Below are 16,953 nucleotides of genomic sequence, written 5' to 3' on the forward strand. Positions count from 1 at the left end.
CCCTTCCCCTTCCCTTCCCTTCCCCTTCCCTTCCCTTCCCCAGGAGCAGCAGCGGGCTGTCCCTGGCCCCGTGCCCGCTCCGTGCCCGTACCTTCCCTCCCGCATCTGTTTCCAATCAAAGCCTCATTTCAGCCCGCGGGAAGGTTTTTCTCCTCCTGCTAACGAACGCTATTGTTTTCCCAAGCTCGGGAGCGCAGCTCGGCTCCTGCCGGTGCCAGCTCTGCTCAGACACGTGCGGGGAGAGCCTGAAGCAAAACCCTGCTCCGCTCCCTCCTGCCCAGGCGGGAGCTGAATTCAACTCCAGGGCTGGGCTGGAGAGAGGAATATGGGGCTAGTACCCCCCGGAGGAGGAGCTGCTTCACCCCTGTGCCCTGGTGCTGACAGCACTCTGTGCTCTAGGGAAAAAATTGGGGGAGAAATGGGTAAAAAATGGGTAAAAAATGGGGGAAAATTGGGGAAAATAAATGGGAATAAAATGAGGAAAAATAAGGAAAAATTCTGGAAAAAGTTTGGGGGAAAAAGGAAAAAAATTCGGGAATATCAGCTCCAAATCAATTTTTACGGGCCAGGAATTGCAATGGAAGAGGTGGCGGTGACCACGCTGTTGGATGGTGAGGAAAAATTTTTTTGAGATTTTTGGGAGTTTTTTTGGATTTTTTTTTTTTTTTAATTTTTTAGGATTTTTTTAGAATTTTTTGAACTGATGTCCCCAAAGTGCTACTGAGCAGGTGACACCCCTCAGAGCACCCACACACATCCCCCATCATCGCCCCAGCCCAGCCTCACCCCGGGAGGTGCAGACCCCGCTCATCCTTCTGGATGTGCCAGGGATGCCCGGGGCTGCCTCTGCCCCCTGCGGGACTCGCCCCTCCCGTATTGCCGCGGGGCTTCTGTTTCTTCTTGCGTGCAATTAATGAGCTTTAATTGCCTGTAAACACATCCCCGGCAGCGCCAGAGCTGCCGTGGGAAGGCGATGGAGTCGGGAAAAGGGAATGGGAAAAGGAAATCGTAGTAACTGTTGCTACGGCTGGAGCCAACATTCCCAAACCGGGGCTGTGGCACTGCCCAGCACCCGGCAGGGACACGGCGATGGCAGCGCGGTCCCTGTGCCACCTCAGTGCCACCAGCAGCTCTGTGCCACAGCACTGAGCCGCACGGGGCTCGGCATCCCAGCGAGAGCCCCGAGCTGCCACGGGGCTGCATTCGGGGTCCCACCGAGGGGCTGGGGCAGCGGGGAGGGTTCCCTGCCCTGGGAGGGCTTCCTGCCATCCCCTTTTTGCTGTGTTTGTGGTGCCACAGAGTCTGTGGGGCTGGGGACAATGTGAAAGGGTCACTACCCTCCCTTCTCACTGTGTTTGGGGTCCCAGGAAGGGTCTGTATGACTGTGGCAGTGGGGAGGGGTCCCTGCCCTCTCCTTTTCACTGTGTTTGGGGTCCAGGGAGGTGCTGTAGGGTTGGGGACAGTGGGGAGGGGTCCCTGCCCAACCCCTCTAGCTGTGTTTGAGGTCCCAAAGAGGGTCTATACATCTGGGGACAGTTGGGTCCCTATCCTAACCCTCTGTCTGTGTTTGGGATCCCAGGGAGGGGCTGCACAGCTGGGGCAGTGGGGAGGGGTCCCTGCCCTTCCCTTTACTATGTGTTTGGGGTTCCACAGAGGGTTTATAGGTCTGAGGACAATACCCCTCTGGCTGTGTGTGACACCACACAGAGGGTCTGTAGGGTTTGGGGCAGTGAGGAGGGGGCCCTGCCCTCCCCCTGTGCATGTCCCCTCGCTGGACACGCACGTGGCACTAAGGAAGTCTGCAAGGACGGGCGGTGGCAGGAGGAGGGGGCTGGAAATGCCATTTTCTAGCTCAGTGCCCTGTGACTCTCCCTGACGCTGGGGCTTGAACACCACAACCAGTGCATTTTAATCACCCTGAGACATCCCTGCCCCCAGCACCGCTCCTGCCAAGGCTGGGGGGGGGCACTGGGTGGCCAGCACTGCTCCCCGAGGTGCCACCACGATGTGGGCACTGATGTCACCCCAGCACACTGCCTAGGAAAATTAAAATAGAAATGCAGTATTACAAAGAACAATCCCAACCCTGCCAGAGTCAGAATCCAAGCTGACACCCGTCAGTCAGTCAGGGTGTTGATCAGTCCCATTCCATGGTGGCTGCATCCTCCTGTAGTGGCAGATGTGGTTCAGCTGGAGCAGTGCTCCTGGAGAAGGTGTAGTTTTTCTCTGGAGGTTCAGGATGATGTGGAAGGGTCTGGTTTTCCTCTGGAATCCAGTGGAAAGAAGGTACCTTGGTGTCCCAAATCTCAGTTTTTATCTGGGTGGGAAAGGCTTGGCTCCTGCCCTGGCTGGAGCATCTCCCAGTGGGATGATGGAATTTTATCAGTCATGCACTGGGACTCAGTGGCTATGAACAGGAGATATCTCCTGGAGGGAGGATGGGCTGTGGGAAGATAAAGATGATTGCCCAGCTGGTTTAAAGATGGCCCATTTGCAGAGAATATGTGCCAGGAGATCAGGGGCACTGTCCCACCTGGTTCAACAGATGGGACAGAATACACATGGCTAGCCACATCCTGAATTGCAACTCAAGACAGACCCCACCTGCAGAGCTGCCCCAGCACAGGGAGGAGCTGGAGCTGCTGCAGCCAGGCCAGAGGAGGCTCCAGGATGGGCAGAGGATGGAGCAGCTCTGCTGGGAGGAAAGGCTGGGAGAGCTGGGATTGTTCACCTGGACAGGAGAAGCTTTGGGGTGACCTCAGGGTGGCCTTGCAGGAGCTACAGGAGAGCTGGAGAGGGAGTTGGGACAAAGGGATGGAGGGACAGGACACAGGGAATGGCTCCCACTGCCAGAGGGCAGGGCTGGATGGGATATTGGGCAGGAATTATTCTCTGGGAGGGTGCCCAGAGAAGCGGTGGCTGCCCCTGGATTCAAAGGCCAGGCTGGACTGTGCTTGGAGCAGCCTGGGACAGTGGAAGGTGTCTCTGCCACGGCAGGCATGGGACGAGATGATTTTTTTACCAGCTTGCAGCGCCGCAATCCAATGAAGTTTCGCCCCCAGGGCTGGGTGCGGGAGCAGCGGCAGCCGGAGATAAATTCCTGCCACAAAGTTTCTTTCGCTGCTAATTTTCTGATTAGCCGCTGTCTGATGCGACGGCAGCAGCGCTGCACGGAGCTTACTGCGAGGCGGCGTAATCTGTGTAAGCGGCAAAGAGGGGCAGGGCCGGCTGAGCTGCCGGCAGACACAGCCCCGCGTCGGGAGCGAATAAATAACTCTTCAGGGACTGACAAGCCGCCGGGAGGGCTGTGAAAGGAAATCCTTTCTGCGGATGAGCCGAGAGGATTCTCCCGCTATCCCCCTAAAGCCTGCGTGTCACCTAGTCCAATAAAAGGCATTATCGGGAAGGTGGGATTTTGTTCTGGCGTATCTCGAGCCTCCAGCCCGGCCCTGGCTCGGTTGGTTTTGCATGAGAATCTGGGTGCTGCCTCCAGGGATGCTGATGGGTGGGGAGCTCCAACCCATTTTCAGTGCCTACATTTTCACTGGTCGGTGGGCACCACCCTGCTCTGGGAATGGCAGCAGGAGCCAGCAGGGGATCTCAGCCCAGCGGGGGGTTCAGGGGGGCTCAGAGCAGCCAGGTGGACCTGGCAGTTGTAGGATGTCTCAGCTTCATCTGCTCCATCCATCCATCCATCCATCCATCCATCCATCCATCCATCCATCCATCCATCCATCCACCCAGGGCGATTCTGCACCAAGGAACCACAGCCTGGCTTTGGGGACAGCATTCCCAGAGCTGGGAATTGTGTCTGAGAGGGAGTTCTGGGGTTATCCCCCACGGAATGACACAGCTCAGGGTACAGGATGTCACTCTGGCTGTGCCCTGGATCCTGCACCCCGCAGGAGCTGCTGCATTCCCACACCCGGAGGTGACACCAGCCCAACTCCTGAGCTTGCAGGGGGTTCCCTGGTGCCACCCAGCCTGTCACAGCCCCGGGGGGAGGGCACCAGGCACGTGCAGGCCTGGCAGTGGCGGGAGAACCCCCCTGCTGCGCCCGGCTAATTTACTGTGTCACTGTGCGCCGCGCTAGCCAATAACTTTGAAATGATGTGGAGATTTGCAGCCAAACCTTCTCATAAAGAGATTTAGGAGGGTGACAAAGATAATTAAACATCCTTCCCCGAGTATTGACTTGCAGCTGAAAGGGGAAAAAATAACTACATTTTTCACAGTCCTTTTAAATCATCCTGATGCCCGGCTGGGGCTCTGTGCAAATAAACCTTGGCCTGGCAACCGTGGGGTTGTGGGTGCCAAATTCCTGCCTGGGATTTGGAGGAGGGAGTTTGGGGGTGGTGCAGGGGCCCAGGATGGGCAGGGAGGGATGCTCCAGGCCAAAAAAAAAAAAAAAGGAGGGCATTAGCATGGCTGGGAGCTGAGCAGCCCTGAGGAGGAGGATTTGGCTAAAACAGGGAGAGCAGGAAGGGGTACACAGGGTGACAGCACAGGGACAGGAGGGAGTGGCAGAGGGTTCATGGGGACTCAGGAGATGAATGACAGCGTGGCTTGGGTTGGAGGGGCCCTAAAGCCCCTCTCATCCCAACCCTCCCATGGATGGAGTCCCATCATCCACGGGACCTTCTGAGCCACATACAGTGCTCAAGTGGGAGCACTGGGAGCCTACCCCACACAATGCCCTCCTAGAGGGCAGGGCTGGGACCAAACCCCATCCCCCAGATGAGCAGGAGAACCCCACACCGCCGTCCCATGCCCCTGCGGGCAGTGCCAGCCGCTGGGAATGTGCCTGGCAGCCTCCTGCCACACCCTCTGTGCCACCGGTGCCAGCCGGCTTTGGGACCCCGCGGCCGGGCAGGGTCCCCACACACACACACACAGAGCCGCCTTTCCCCGCACCAGAAACTCCCGAAGTGACAACAAAAGGTCCGTGTTAAAGCCGGAGGTGCCAGATGCGGGATCTTTGTCCCCGAGCTGGGAGGGCTCGGGGTGCCTGAGTTTGGCGAGTCGGGCTGGTCGGGGCTGCCAGGGATGCAATGGCAGCGCCGGGAGGAAGGAGGAGGAGGAGGGAAAATTCCGGGAAATTTTCATCCCATCCTCTGTTTAACAATAAAATTTACAGAGAGTGACATCAGCAGCGCCCCCTGCTCCTCTCTGTCCCTCTCCCCGGCCGCTCCCCGGTGTGCTCGCCCTGGCGCTGTCGCTGTCGCTGTCGCTGCGGTCCGTGGAGCACGCGTGACACCCAGTGGGCGAGCCCCAGACTGCAGAGCGAGTCCCCGGGCACGGTGTCACTGCCCTGAGAGTGTCACCCATGGGGGACAGCGGAATGGGGTGGCACTGCCCTGTAAAGGTGGTATTTGCACTAATTAATTAATGGCTTAAATGTAGTTTGGTTTAGTTGCTTTGTTGGGTTGTTTTTTTTTTTTCATTTATTCAGATTTTTTTATCCTTTATTCAGATTAAAAACACAAGGGAGACGATTTTTTTCGTGTCTGGGCTTGGTTATTTATTAAATGTTATTTAAAGTATAGGGAGTTCAGCAATTATTTTAGCTACCAGCTAAAAGGGAGCAAAATGTTTATTACAAGCTTTAAAAAAAAAAAAAAACTAGCTCGTTAATTGTTTTTTTTAGGCTAAATAGTTCAATAGAGAATTTATACATTATTGCTAGTATTATTATTATCATTATTATTATTATTATTATTACTTTATTTTTATTATTATTTATACTTTTGTCCTAATAACTAAACTTCTGTGAGCTGCAGTGCAGCACTAACTAGAAACTATTACTAGAAATTATGAAGAAGAAGGAAAAAGAACATGGAAAGGAGACAACACTGAAAATCCTCTATTTTGTTTTATACTTATTACTATAGTGTATAAACCTCAAATTTAAAACCTTTTATCATGTGAAATTACACACTTCTATTTAACTACACACCAGTGATTTTAACTCCATCACTTAAATTTGGAAGATTTAGCCAAGGGTTCAGGTCAAAAACAGTGATCTCCTGGGGGTCAGTGCCAGACAGCACAGAAAACTCAAAAATTTCAGATTTTTGGGATCCAACACTGCCCAGTGGATTTTTAGGGGGGGTTAAAATTGTTGGGTTGGGTGGGGGCAGCTGGGGGGACCCTGCAGTCCCCAACCTGTGGGGACTCACTGGGGTCTCCCCAGGACTTAGTGAGTCTTGTAACCTTGGGGTTTTGGGGTCTCATTTGGGGCTTTGGGGTCTCTCCAGGCATGCAGGGTCCCTACAGATCTGGGGCTCACCAGGGCTCTGGGCTCCCACTGGGGCTCAGGGATCTCTCTAGGATCTTGTCCTTGTAACTTTGGGGCTTTGGGGTCCCCTTTGGGGCTCCCTGCAGCCCCAAGGCTTTGGGGCCTCCCCAGAGCCCCTGTGAGCCCTGCAGCCTCTGGGATTTCAGGCTAGTTCCTGAGCTCCTGGGACTCTGGGGGCACACTCAGCTCCAGGGGTACCTTTGGGATCTCAGCACCACTCCTGGGTCAGGATTTTGCTTTTCCCTGGCTTTCCTGTCTCTGTCTGCATCCCTCAAAGACCCCAGTGTCTCTCAGATATTTCCCACCTCCCTGCTCCCACTCTGGGACCACCCTCACCTCCCAGCCCCACCTCCTGCTGCAGCTCCAACCCTTCCTGGCTGCTCCAGCTGCTTTTCTCTGGGACAAGAAACTCCTTTGCTTTTCCTCCTGACTCTGTTGCTCATTCCCCAGGGGATAAACCCTGATGGAACAAGGATCTGATGGGAGTCAGTGCTGTGGCTCACATCAAGCCAAAGCAGAAATATTTTCTGTAGGAAAAACATTTTCCTTCCAATTTACGGAGGCTTTCAGAGGTGATTCTCAGAGGAACAGGAGCAGCCACTGCTGAGGGGGTTGGATGTTCTTCTCCAGCTCTGGAGAGGCTGGAAGCTCTTCCTGCTGAGGCATCCAACTCATTAATGGAGCTGTGAACACCCACATGCAACCCTGCAACCCCACGCCCCAGCATGGAAATCCCAGCTCTGGAGTCTGTAAAGACACTTGGGGGGTTTAAAATGGACCTGGAGAATGAACAGAGGAGCAGGAGGAGGAAGGGACCAGTAAGACACAGGCAGGACAGGGCTGGGTACTCCTCACTGTGCCCCAAGCAGGGCCCTGCATGCCCTGGAGAGGCTCTGGAGAGGCTCCACTCAGGGCATGGAGGGATCCCTGGAGCTGCTGGTGTGACAGTGACAGGGACAGCATGGCCAAGAGCAGGAGCCCCAGGGAATGGAGCTCCAGCAGCCACCATGGGACTCAGACCTCAAGGGCACATCACAAAATTGCATCTGAGATCAAAAAATCATCATAATCCCAGCATGGTTTGGGTTGGAAGGGACCTTAAAGCTCATCCCATCCCAACCCTGCCATGGCAGGGACACCTCCCCCTGTCCCAGGCTGCTCCAGCCCAGTGTCCAGCCTGGCCTTGGGCACTGCCAGGGATCCAGGGGTAGCCACAGCTTCTCTGGGCACCTGTGCCAGCCCTGCCCACCCTGCCAGCTTCCCAACATGCCATCTGGCAGTGGGAGCCCTTCCCTGTGTCCTGTCCCTCCATCCCTTGTCCCCAGTCCCTCTCCAGCTCTCCTGGAGCCCCTTTAGGTTCTGGAAGGGCTCTGAAGCCTTCTCTTCTCCAGGTGAACACCCCCAGCTCTCCCAGCCTGGCTCCAGCCCTCACAGCATCCCCATGGCCTCCTCTGGACTCATCCAGCAGCTCCATGGTCACTGCAGAGAAGTGAAACAAGATGTGACAGAGGCAGTATTAATGTGTGGCTCCACATGTGTTACACTGACCTTTCCTCCTCCCTTGGGCAGCTCCCAGCAGCCCCAAACTTGGCTGCAGAAGGGCCAAAAACAGCGATGAAGGGTTTGGTTGGAACCCTGAGTGCTTCCAAAGGCTCCATGGAACCCAGCTCAGCCCAGGGGGATGTGATGGTGACAGCCAGCTCCTGGGTGGCTGTGCTGTTTTCCAGCTTGAGCACTGACCTCAGGGGCTGCTGCAGAAGGGAAGGAAGAACTTTCCATTCAAGTTTCCAGCTGGAAGAGCCAGGGAGGGCAGTGTTCCCGTGTCTCAGGTGCAGAGCAGGGCTGTTCCACCTCAGTGGTGCTGTGCAAGCAGCTGATCCTTCTCACAGAGCCTGGGGGGGCTCCTCCATCCCAGAACTGCAGTGCCCTCCCTTCTTTCACCCCAGGACACATTTTGGAGCTCCAGACCCCCCAGCTTTGGGTCCTACCCACCCCTCACACCCATAGGAGGCCTCTGCAGGCTGTACCTGGGTGACAGTCCCCCCTGCACAGGGACACTCACACCCCACAGCACACTGCAGCAGCTCTGGGCCATAAATCTGCCCAGCCAGACCTGCTCCCAGCCCCAAGGCCACCCCAAGGTCTTTCCAACTAGGATCTGCCCCTCCCTTCTCACTGCAGCAGCTCTTCAACCAAGCATGGCACGGGGCACCCTGAAGCATCCCAAACACAGCCCCATGGAGAGCCTGAGTGCCTGGAGCAGCAGCAGGGGCATCCACGGGCAGCCCCCCACCCCAGCCAGGCTCTGGGAGCAGCTGCAGCTCTCCAGCTTCCTCCTTGCTCCCTATTCCAGGAGTTTTTCCCCATTTCTCAGTGCCCAGGTGATGCTGGTGCCAGGGTCAGCACTGTTCCAAAGCCCAGCACAGAGCTGGATGAGGAGGGAATTGCACCCTTGCCTTGCAGGTGAAGCTAATCCAAGGTGTGAGAGTGGCAGAGCCTCATTCCAGAACCCCAAAATGCAGTCAAGAGAAGCCTTGTGGACATCAACAAGATGGGCAAGACAACCCCAGGTTTTAGGCAGGCTGAGGAGCAAGAGGCTGAGCAGGATTCCAGTTAAAGGAACTGGGAAAAGGTCCCAGAAAAGGTTCTGGATGAGAGGATGGACAAGTGGGACAAGTGGGACCCTGAGCAGGATGAGGCTCCTGTGCAGCACCAGGGGACCCCAAACTCTGTGCTCAGACTGGCTCCCAGTCCTGGGGGAGGTGGAGAGGCTGGGAAAGGAGCAGCAGATGCTGCTGGCAGGGAGAGAGGAGGGTTGGGATCTCCCAGCATCCTGCAGGTGCCCTGGAAACAGAGCCTGTCCCTCTGGGTTGGACATGACTGGTATCAAAGGACAAGGGACATTCACTGCACCTTCAGGTTGATATTTTTACCTGGGGGGTGGCACAGCTGTGGGACTGAGGTGGGCAAGCTCAGGCTGGGTGAACCCTGGGTGTCCTTCCCTGTGCTGCTGCGTCCTGCTGAAGGTCGGAGTGGGGGGCTGGACACCCCCGGGGGGACATCAGCAAAGGACAACCTCCCATCACAAATTCTGTCCCTTCCCGTTCCCCAGCCCAGACCCCACGGCTGCTGCTCCTGGCACCAGCTGATCCCTCCAGCGAGCTGCTGCTGCTGCAGTCAGGCACAGAGATTGCCAGGGCCAGGGGACAGCAGGGTGGCAGCACGGGGGGCTCGGGGAGCCGGGGGCAGCTGTGCCCTGAAAGCCGAGCCACCTGCGTGCTGCTACCTGCTGAATAATAGAGGAGCTGCCAGGCAGCGGAGAGAAATGCGATCTGCTGAGGCAGCCCGGGGAGACATCCGAGCTGCCGGCAGCTGCGATAGCGACTGCAGCGAGCAGCCCTGCAGCCCTCGGGCTGTCTGCGGGTCTGTGCCCACCCCGGGCTGCTCCGCGGGTCTGTGCCCACCCCGGGCTTTCTGCGGGTCTCTGCCCATCCCTGGCTGCTCTAGAGCAGCTCCGGGGGCACGGGCTCGGCGCTGGCACGATGATGTGAGCTGCAGCGGGCACAGAGCTCAAGGGCACAGCTGGGTTTGCCGGGGGGTGAGGCAGAGCACAGGCAGTGCCCGCGCCCGGCGGGGCGGCAGCAGCGCAGCCCCATGTCCAGAGGAGGGGAGATGGTTTATATCCCGGATGACTCCGACTTCAGCTCCTTCAGGGATCAGTGCGAGAGCCTGGAGGGCTGGCACTGTCGGTACAACAAGGCTGGCGTCACCGTGTGGAGTCAGGGCCAGGAGGAAAGCTGCAACGTGCAGAAAATCAAGGTAAGGAGGCGCTTCCCTGCCCAGCCGTGTACCCGAGGGTCCCTGGGGACCGGACATGCACAGTCCGACCTGCCTGGGGGTGTTTCTGCCCCGATTTCCAGGGTTAGACACCCAAAGGTGCTTCCCCGCTGCTCGCCCCGCGGCTTTACCTGCCGGGATCCTGCCTGCGGGCTCACGTGGTGACTGTCACCATCCCGACACTGTCGGGATACCCCGGGATCGGTTACACTGTGGGGATGCCTTGCCGAACCCCCGGACACAGAGAGGCTCAGGGGATGCATCCCTGGTGTCCTGTTCCCGGCTCTGCCATCCTGGGGCACATCCCAGCGGGATGAGATCCTGCAGGAGCCCCGGCTGATGTTTTGGGAGGTTTGTCTCTTGCCAGGGGCTGGACCTGGGGTGCTGCAGAGAGACAGGGAGTTCAGCCACCTCTCCTGTTCACCTACACAGCCCCAGTGGCACTGCCAGGTGACCCTGGGCACACAGGGCTTTGGCTTTTCTGGTCACCAAGAATCCCAAATCCTGGGTAGGGATAGGATCAGCCAAAGCAAGGAGAGGCAGAACATGCAGCCCCCAGGACAGCCCACCTGCTGGAGGTGGCGAGGAGGGAACAACACTGAAAGAGGCTTTCCCACTGCTGTTCTGAGCACAGAACACCCAGCAGCACCTCCTCTGCAGCCAGGGGCATGAGGTGGAGCTGGGCACACACTGCTGCCATGGACAGAGACCCTTCAAGGCTCTTCAGGAGCAGGAGCAGCACTCTGGGCAGAGCTGCAGCTGCAATCGACATTTCCCTGCTGCCATGAGCCAGGGAAGAGCTTCTGCACCTGCATCAGAGAGTATTTAATCCAGCTGGGCATGCACAGGACCACGGGGTGCTGAGGGGTCAGGCCAACACCTCTTTGAAGAGTCCTGGTGACTGCAGCGAGTCCCTGACACTGGGAAGAGGCAAACATCACATCCCTGTCCCAAAAGCGAGCTCTGGGGCACAGTGAGCTGCTGTGTCACCTCCATCCCTGGGCAGGACATGGAGAATGTGCTCCTGGAAGCCGTGTCCTGAAGGAGGAGGGCAGTGGTGACAGCAGCAAGGACCTGCCAAGGGGAAATCCTGCCTGATGGGCTCTGCAGGGACAGGTCTGTGGGTGTGGGCAGGTCCAGCCTTGGACAGGAGTTCCCTGTGGCCATCTGGGGGAGATCTGGACTGGAGAGGGGGGTGTTGCTCAGAGGGACCAGGACAAGCTGGCAGGAACCCCTGGGGTCCAGCCCTCAGCCCAGCAGGGAGGTGCAGTTATGTCCCCTGCAGCCCCAGGGGAGGCAGGGACCTTCCCCCAGCCCGGTTCAGAACAATAATGATATTTTTTCCTGCCCTGGAGAGGGCCTGGGCAGGGTACAGGGGTTGTCACTGCCCAGACCCCCTTCCCAAACTATGGGATGGAGGATTCCACCCAGCCCGAGCTCTCTTGGGGTCAGAAGAGCCTCAGTCCGTTCGTTAACTGGGGGAGTTCATTATCCCAGAGATGCCTGAGCAGCTGAAGCTTTGGATTTTTTCCACCTGAATTCCCTGTGGATGGGTCTATGCTCTCTGCTTTCCCCATCCCAGCTGCTGTGCCTGGCAGAGCTGCTCATCCAAGACTTTAGTGGGCAGTTTGGGGGTACAAGACTGTGACAACCAGACTTTCCAGGAGGCCCAGGAGCTGGAAAAATCCCTCCCTCTGAAACAGCAACACCTCCAGACCCCGCTGAGAGGGTGCAGGCAGGGAGGGAGAGCAGGAGGAGGGGGCTGGGGGCTCCCACCCTCCCCCCGGTGCCCTGGGGACTGCAGCACATCTCGCAGCCCGGCCCGGGCACGGGTCCAGCACAAACCATACCCGGGCACCGGGGAAAGCTTGCCCGAGATTGATGGGACCTGCCGCGCTCCGAGGGCCATCTCCGCTTACACGGCACCTCATCAAAGATGCAAGGGCTCTAACGAGGAGCTGATGACATCTCCCTACTCCCGGCGCTGAGCAGCAGGGCGATCGCTTCATCAATAATGCACGGCTGGCGCGGCCGGGCAGCTCCGCCGCTCGGGTTACAGCCCGGCCCGACATCCCCGGGGGAGAGGGACTGACACCCCCCTGGAGAAGGACTGACACCCCCCGGGAGAGGGACTGACACCCCCCGGGACAGGGACTGACACCCCCCGGGAGAGGGACTGACACCCCCCGGGAGCGGATCCCACATCCCCCAGGGAACGAAAACGAACCCCACATATCCCTGGGAGCGGACCCCATATCTCCCCGTGAGCGGACCCACATCTCCCTGTGAGCGGACCCTATAATCCTCAGGAAAGGACCCGACACACTCCGCGAACGGATCCCACATTCCCCCGCGAGCGGATCCCACATTCTCCCGACAGCGGATCCCACACCCCCCTGGAGCGGGCTTGACACCCCCCGGAGCAGATGCCACATCCCGGAGGATAGCGACTGACATCGCCCGGGAATAGACCCCACATTCTCCCGGGAGCGCACCCCACACACCCCCCAACAGCGGACCCCACACCTCCTGGAGCGGAGCCCACATCCCCCGGGAAAGGACCCGACAAGCCCCGGGAACCGACCCCACACTCCAGACCATGGCACGGGCACCTCTTTGCTTGCCCTGCAAGGACATAGGGCAGGGGACAGGCACAAAACCTGGACCATCCGGGCCATCTCTTTGAGGGTCATTCTAGCCCCGCTCTGGCTGCATCGCCTGTGCAGAGCATCCTCCGTGGCACAGGGACACGGGCCAGCCCGAGTCCCCGTCCCCAGGTGGGCACAACCCCGGCGCTGATGCTGCCCCCTCCCCTCTCCCCGCAGACCCGCATCTCCTGCAAGGATGTCCCCGCCGAGACCCTCTATGACGTGCTGCACGACACCCGCTACCGAAAGAAATGGGACTCCAACATGATCGAGACCTACGACATCGGCCGCCTCACCGTCAACGCCGATGTGGGATATTACTCCTGTGAGCAGCCCTGAGCCCCCTGACCCCCAGCCCCACTCCCCGGGTGCCGTGGGGCTGGGGGTAACACGATGTGCCCGCAGGGAAGTGCCCGAGCCCTCTGAAGAACCGGGATTTCGTCACGCTGCGCTCCTGGCTGCCGCTGGGCAATGATTACATGATCATCAACTACAGCGTCAAGCACCCGGTGAGCCCCCGCTGCCCCCCGCCCTGGCAGGGCTGGGCACACCCTGGCAGAGCTGGGCGGGCTCTGAGGTTCCCGCAATATCCCCGCAGAAATACCCGCCCCGGAAGGATTTCGTGAGAGCCGTGTCCCTGCAGACCGGGTACCTGATCAAGGCCAACGGGGACGGAGCCTGCATCCTCTATTACCTCACGCAGGTGGATCCTCGCGGTGAGTGCCCGCACCCCGAGCTCACCCCGGGCTCTCCATCCCCCAGGCACCCGGGAATGGGCACAGCCCGAGGAAGAAGGGGTGCCCACCCCAGCCAGGAGGGCGCTGCAGGGTCGTGGTGCCTCCCCCGGGCTGGCTCTGCTTCTCTGAGTGACTTTGGGCTCTTGCAGGGTCGCTGCCAAAGTGGGTGGTGAACCGCGTGTCCCAGTTTGTGGCACCGAAGGTAAGGAGGGGATGAGTGCCCGGTGGTGGGAGCAGGGGAGAGCTGCCCAAATCACCCCTGGGTGGGGGCAGGATGGGTGACCCAGAGCCCACAGGGTAGGTGCTGGATGACCCAGGGCTCTGAGGATGGATGCTGGAAGACCCAGAGCTCACAGAACAGGTCTTGGGTGACCCAGGACCTGCAGGATGGGTGCTGGGCACTCCAGGGCTCACAGGATGGGTGCTGCGTGCTCCAGAGCTCACAGGATGGGTGCTGCGTGCTCCAGAGCTCACAGGATGGGTGCTGGATGATCCAGGGCTCACAGGATGGGTGCTGGGCAATCCAAGGCTCAGAGGATGGATGCTGGGTGGTCCAAGGCTCACAGGATGGGTTCTGGGTTCTCCAGAGCTCACAGGATGGGTGCTGGGTTCTCCAGAGCTCACAGGATGGGTGCTAGGTGGTCCAGAGCTCCCAGGATGATTTCTGAGTGACACAGGGCATGCACTGGGCACATCCCTGAGGCACCCAGACCCCATTCCCCACGCCCAACACCCCAAAAGCTGCGATGTGGGAGCCGGGAGCTGCACCCACAGCCCAGCCCCGCTGTGCCTGCAGGCGATGAAGAAGATTTACAAAGCCGGGCTCAAGTACCCGGAGTGGAAGCGGCGGCACGACCCCGAGTACAAGCCCTGGGTGTTCCCCGAGCAGAACACGCTGCCCAGCGTCAGCCTGGCCGAGCTCTCCGTGCAGCACGCCGATTCCCTGGAGAACATCGACGAGACCGGGCTGTCCGAGGAGCACCTGAGCACCAGCGACCACGAAGCCTGAGCCCTCTGCTCGGGGCAATCCTCTCATCACCCAGGCTCGGCAGCCAGAGGGCACGGCTGGGAATTTGGCTCCCTGCTTCCCAATAGTCACATCTGCTCTCCAACTCCTTCATCACTGACCTCCCTCCCTAGCCAGGCAGCGGGGATCTGCATCACAGGGGCTGGGAAGAGGGAGGATGGGCACTCCCTGTGCCCATGGAGATGTCCCTGCAGGAGACAGTGCTGGCAGTGGGTGTTCTGTGACAGGCTGAGGCGGGCACGAGCTTTCCTGGCACCAGGATGTGGCTCTGCCACTGTAAAACCCTCAAAAGCCCAGAACTGGGGGGGTGTCTGGGGGGTCCTGCCCAGGTTTTGCAGCAGCATAAGGTTTGGGTTGACCCCATCTGGCCTGAGGTGCAGCTCTGCCAAGCCCGAGGTCAGGCTGGACCCACTCCAGCCCTCCACACCCCTCCAAGCTTAGTGAGACCCCCCATCTCAGGGAGCCCTGCCAGGCTGTCTCCTGAGCACCAGGCTCACCTCTGCAGGCTGGCTCTAGCCCAGCTGGCTCTGGGGACCCCTTCCCCGGGTGGTTTGTGGGGTCTGTCCTGGCACTGGGTTCTTGGGCTGCTGTGTCCCCACTCCCCCCGTATCTGCCGCTGCCGTGGTTCCTGGCACAACAATAAAGGGGTTGGTGTGTGTGCGAGATCTCGGCAGGCTGGCACGGGGTGGGAGGGGCTGAGTGGGGCAGGAGGGTCCCTCCATGCAGCCCCAGCACCCTCAGCAGGGACAGAAGTGGCCACAGCAGGGCAGGACTGAGGGATGCTGAGCTCTGCACCCCACGGGAGCGTGGGTGGGCACGGGACAGCTTCCACCCGACAACGGGAAGTTGGTCTAGACAGGGACTGCCGTGGGAATACGCTGACAAATGAGGGATTTTCCACCCACTCCTCACCCCCACCCCCCGAGGTGCTGGGCTCCATCCCCGGCTGGGTTTGAGCCTGACCTGTGCAAATGGGGATGTCACTGCAGCTTTTGGGGTCCCTCTGACCCAGCTTCAACCTCTCCAGAGTGCCCTGTGTGTGCTTCCCCCACATCCGGAGCTTTTCTCCACCCCAACATCTCAGGCATGGCTGTTTGCTGTCCCCCTTTAGCTGTCCTGCTCGGTCACAAATGTCCCCTGGGCTGCCTTGTGGGACATCACACACGGCGCCGGGAAGGGGACAGCAGGTTCTGGCTGTCCCAACTGCCAAATCCCGGGGTTTGCAGCTGGGCTGGCTGCTCAGGAGCCACCTCTGCAAGGAAAATGTGGAAAACAAAGACGGGGGATGTGCGAGTCACACCCTGTAGCACGCAGCGAGGGTGTTTTTTATCTGTAAAAACACAAAGATTATTTTACCTGTAAAAAGACACATCCTAGCCCCAGATTGTCCCAAAATCGCTCTGGAAGAGCTGAGAGCCATGGGAAATCACCCCTGGGTGCTGCCCTGATGGGGCAGAGCCCACTGGCAGCCCGAGCCCGCAGGGTGCTGGGGTGAAGAGCCAGCCTCATCCCTTCGCATTCCCCACGTTTCTCCGCAGGATCCAGGCTAAAGCTCTACCGGGGGGATGCTTTTAGCCAGCCCCGATTGGGAATGAGGAGTGTTGGAGTCAGTGAGTCAGGGGTCTACTTTATGTGTGAGTGGCTTCATATACTTCAATCCATCCACAGGTTTTAATTCAATCTCTGCACTCTGATTTCTTTCTGAAGAATTCAGAGACCCCTAACTCACTGACTCCAACACCTCACCTCAGCCCGGGGTGTGTCCCGAAATGCCCCGGTGGCACAGGGCGTGTCCCTGTCACTGTCACACATCTAGCCCTGGGTGTCGGAGAGCTCCTGGCTCCCAGTATGAGCCAGGGTGCGACTGGAAGGACACGGTGGGGTGATTTCTTTGGGAGCCATGTGGTTTTCCTGCGGACAAACAGGGAATCAGCATCCCGAGGGAGGGCGCAGCGGGCTCGGAGCCCCCCGGGGCCCTGGCTGGGACTTTGGGGGAGCGGGTGGCCCAGAGCCCGGTGGGACACGCGGGGGCTGCGGCCCCGCACGAGAGCCCAGCTGGGAGCTTTTCCTGCCCCTCTCCCGGCGCAGGGATTGGAAAGGAAACGGGAAGCTGCTGCTGGAGGAGAGATTAGCCCGGAGGCAGTGATGTCAGCCGCTGTGATGGATCGGGGGCAGCCGGAGCGTGGCACTGCCCCATCCCGGCCACACACCGCCTCAAACGTGCCCCGGCTGCGGCAGGATGTGACTCCATCCCTGGATCCCGTGATTTGCGTTCCTGAGCTCATGGATAGGTCCTGGGCAGCTTTTGGCTCCACCACCCAGACCAGGACTCTGATTCCAGCAGCCTTCCGAGCTGGCCTTGAGCAGGTTTTTTCCCTGGAGAGGTCCAGCAGATTTCCAGTCTCC

General features: G+C 59.0%; 1 protein-coding gene across 1 annotated transcript; it reads left to right on the top strand.

The window, feature by feature from the left end:
* Nucleotides 1–9,952: 9,952 nt before the first annotated feature.
* On the top strand, nucleotides 9,953–15,231 carry LOC306809055 (START domain-containing protein 10-like; the record flags this gene model as incomplete). The annotated part of the gene is made up of 6 exons (XM_079320169.1): nucleotides 9,953–10,117; nucleotides 12,961–13,108; nucleotides 13,189–13,292; nucleotides 13,382–13,499; nucleotides 13,670–13,722; nucleotides 14,317–15,231. 6 exons carry the CDS (start codon nucleotides 9,953–9,955, stop codon nucleotides 14,527–14,529), a joined length of 801 nt encoding a protein of 266 aa, XP_079176295.1. The 3' UTR covers nucleotides 14,530–15,231.
* Nucleotides 15,232–16,953: the final 1,722 nt, after the last annotated feature.

Source organism: Erithacus rubecula, assembly GCF_903797595.1.
Source record: "Erithacus rubecula genome assembly, chromosome: 16".
NCBI classification, from domain to species: Eukaryota; Metazoa; Chordata; class Aves; order Passeriformes; family Muscicapidae; genus Erithacus; species Erithacus rubecula.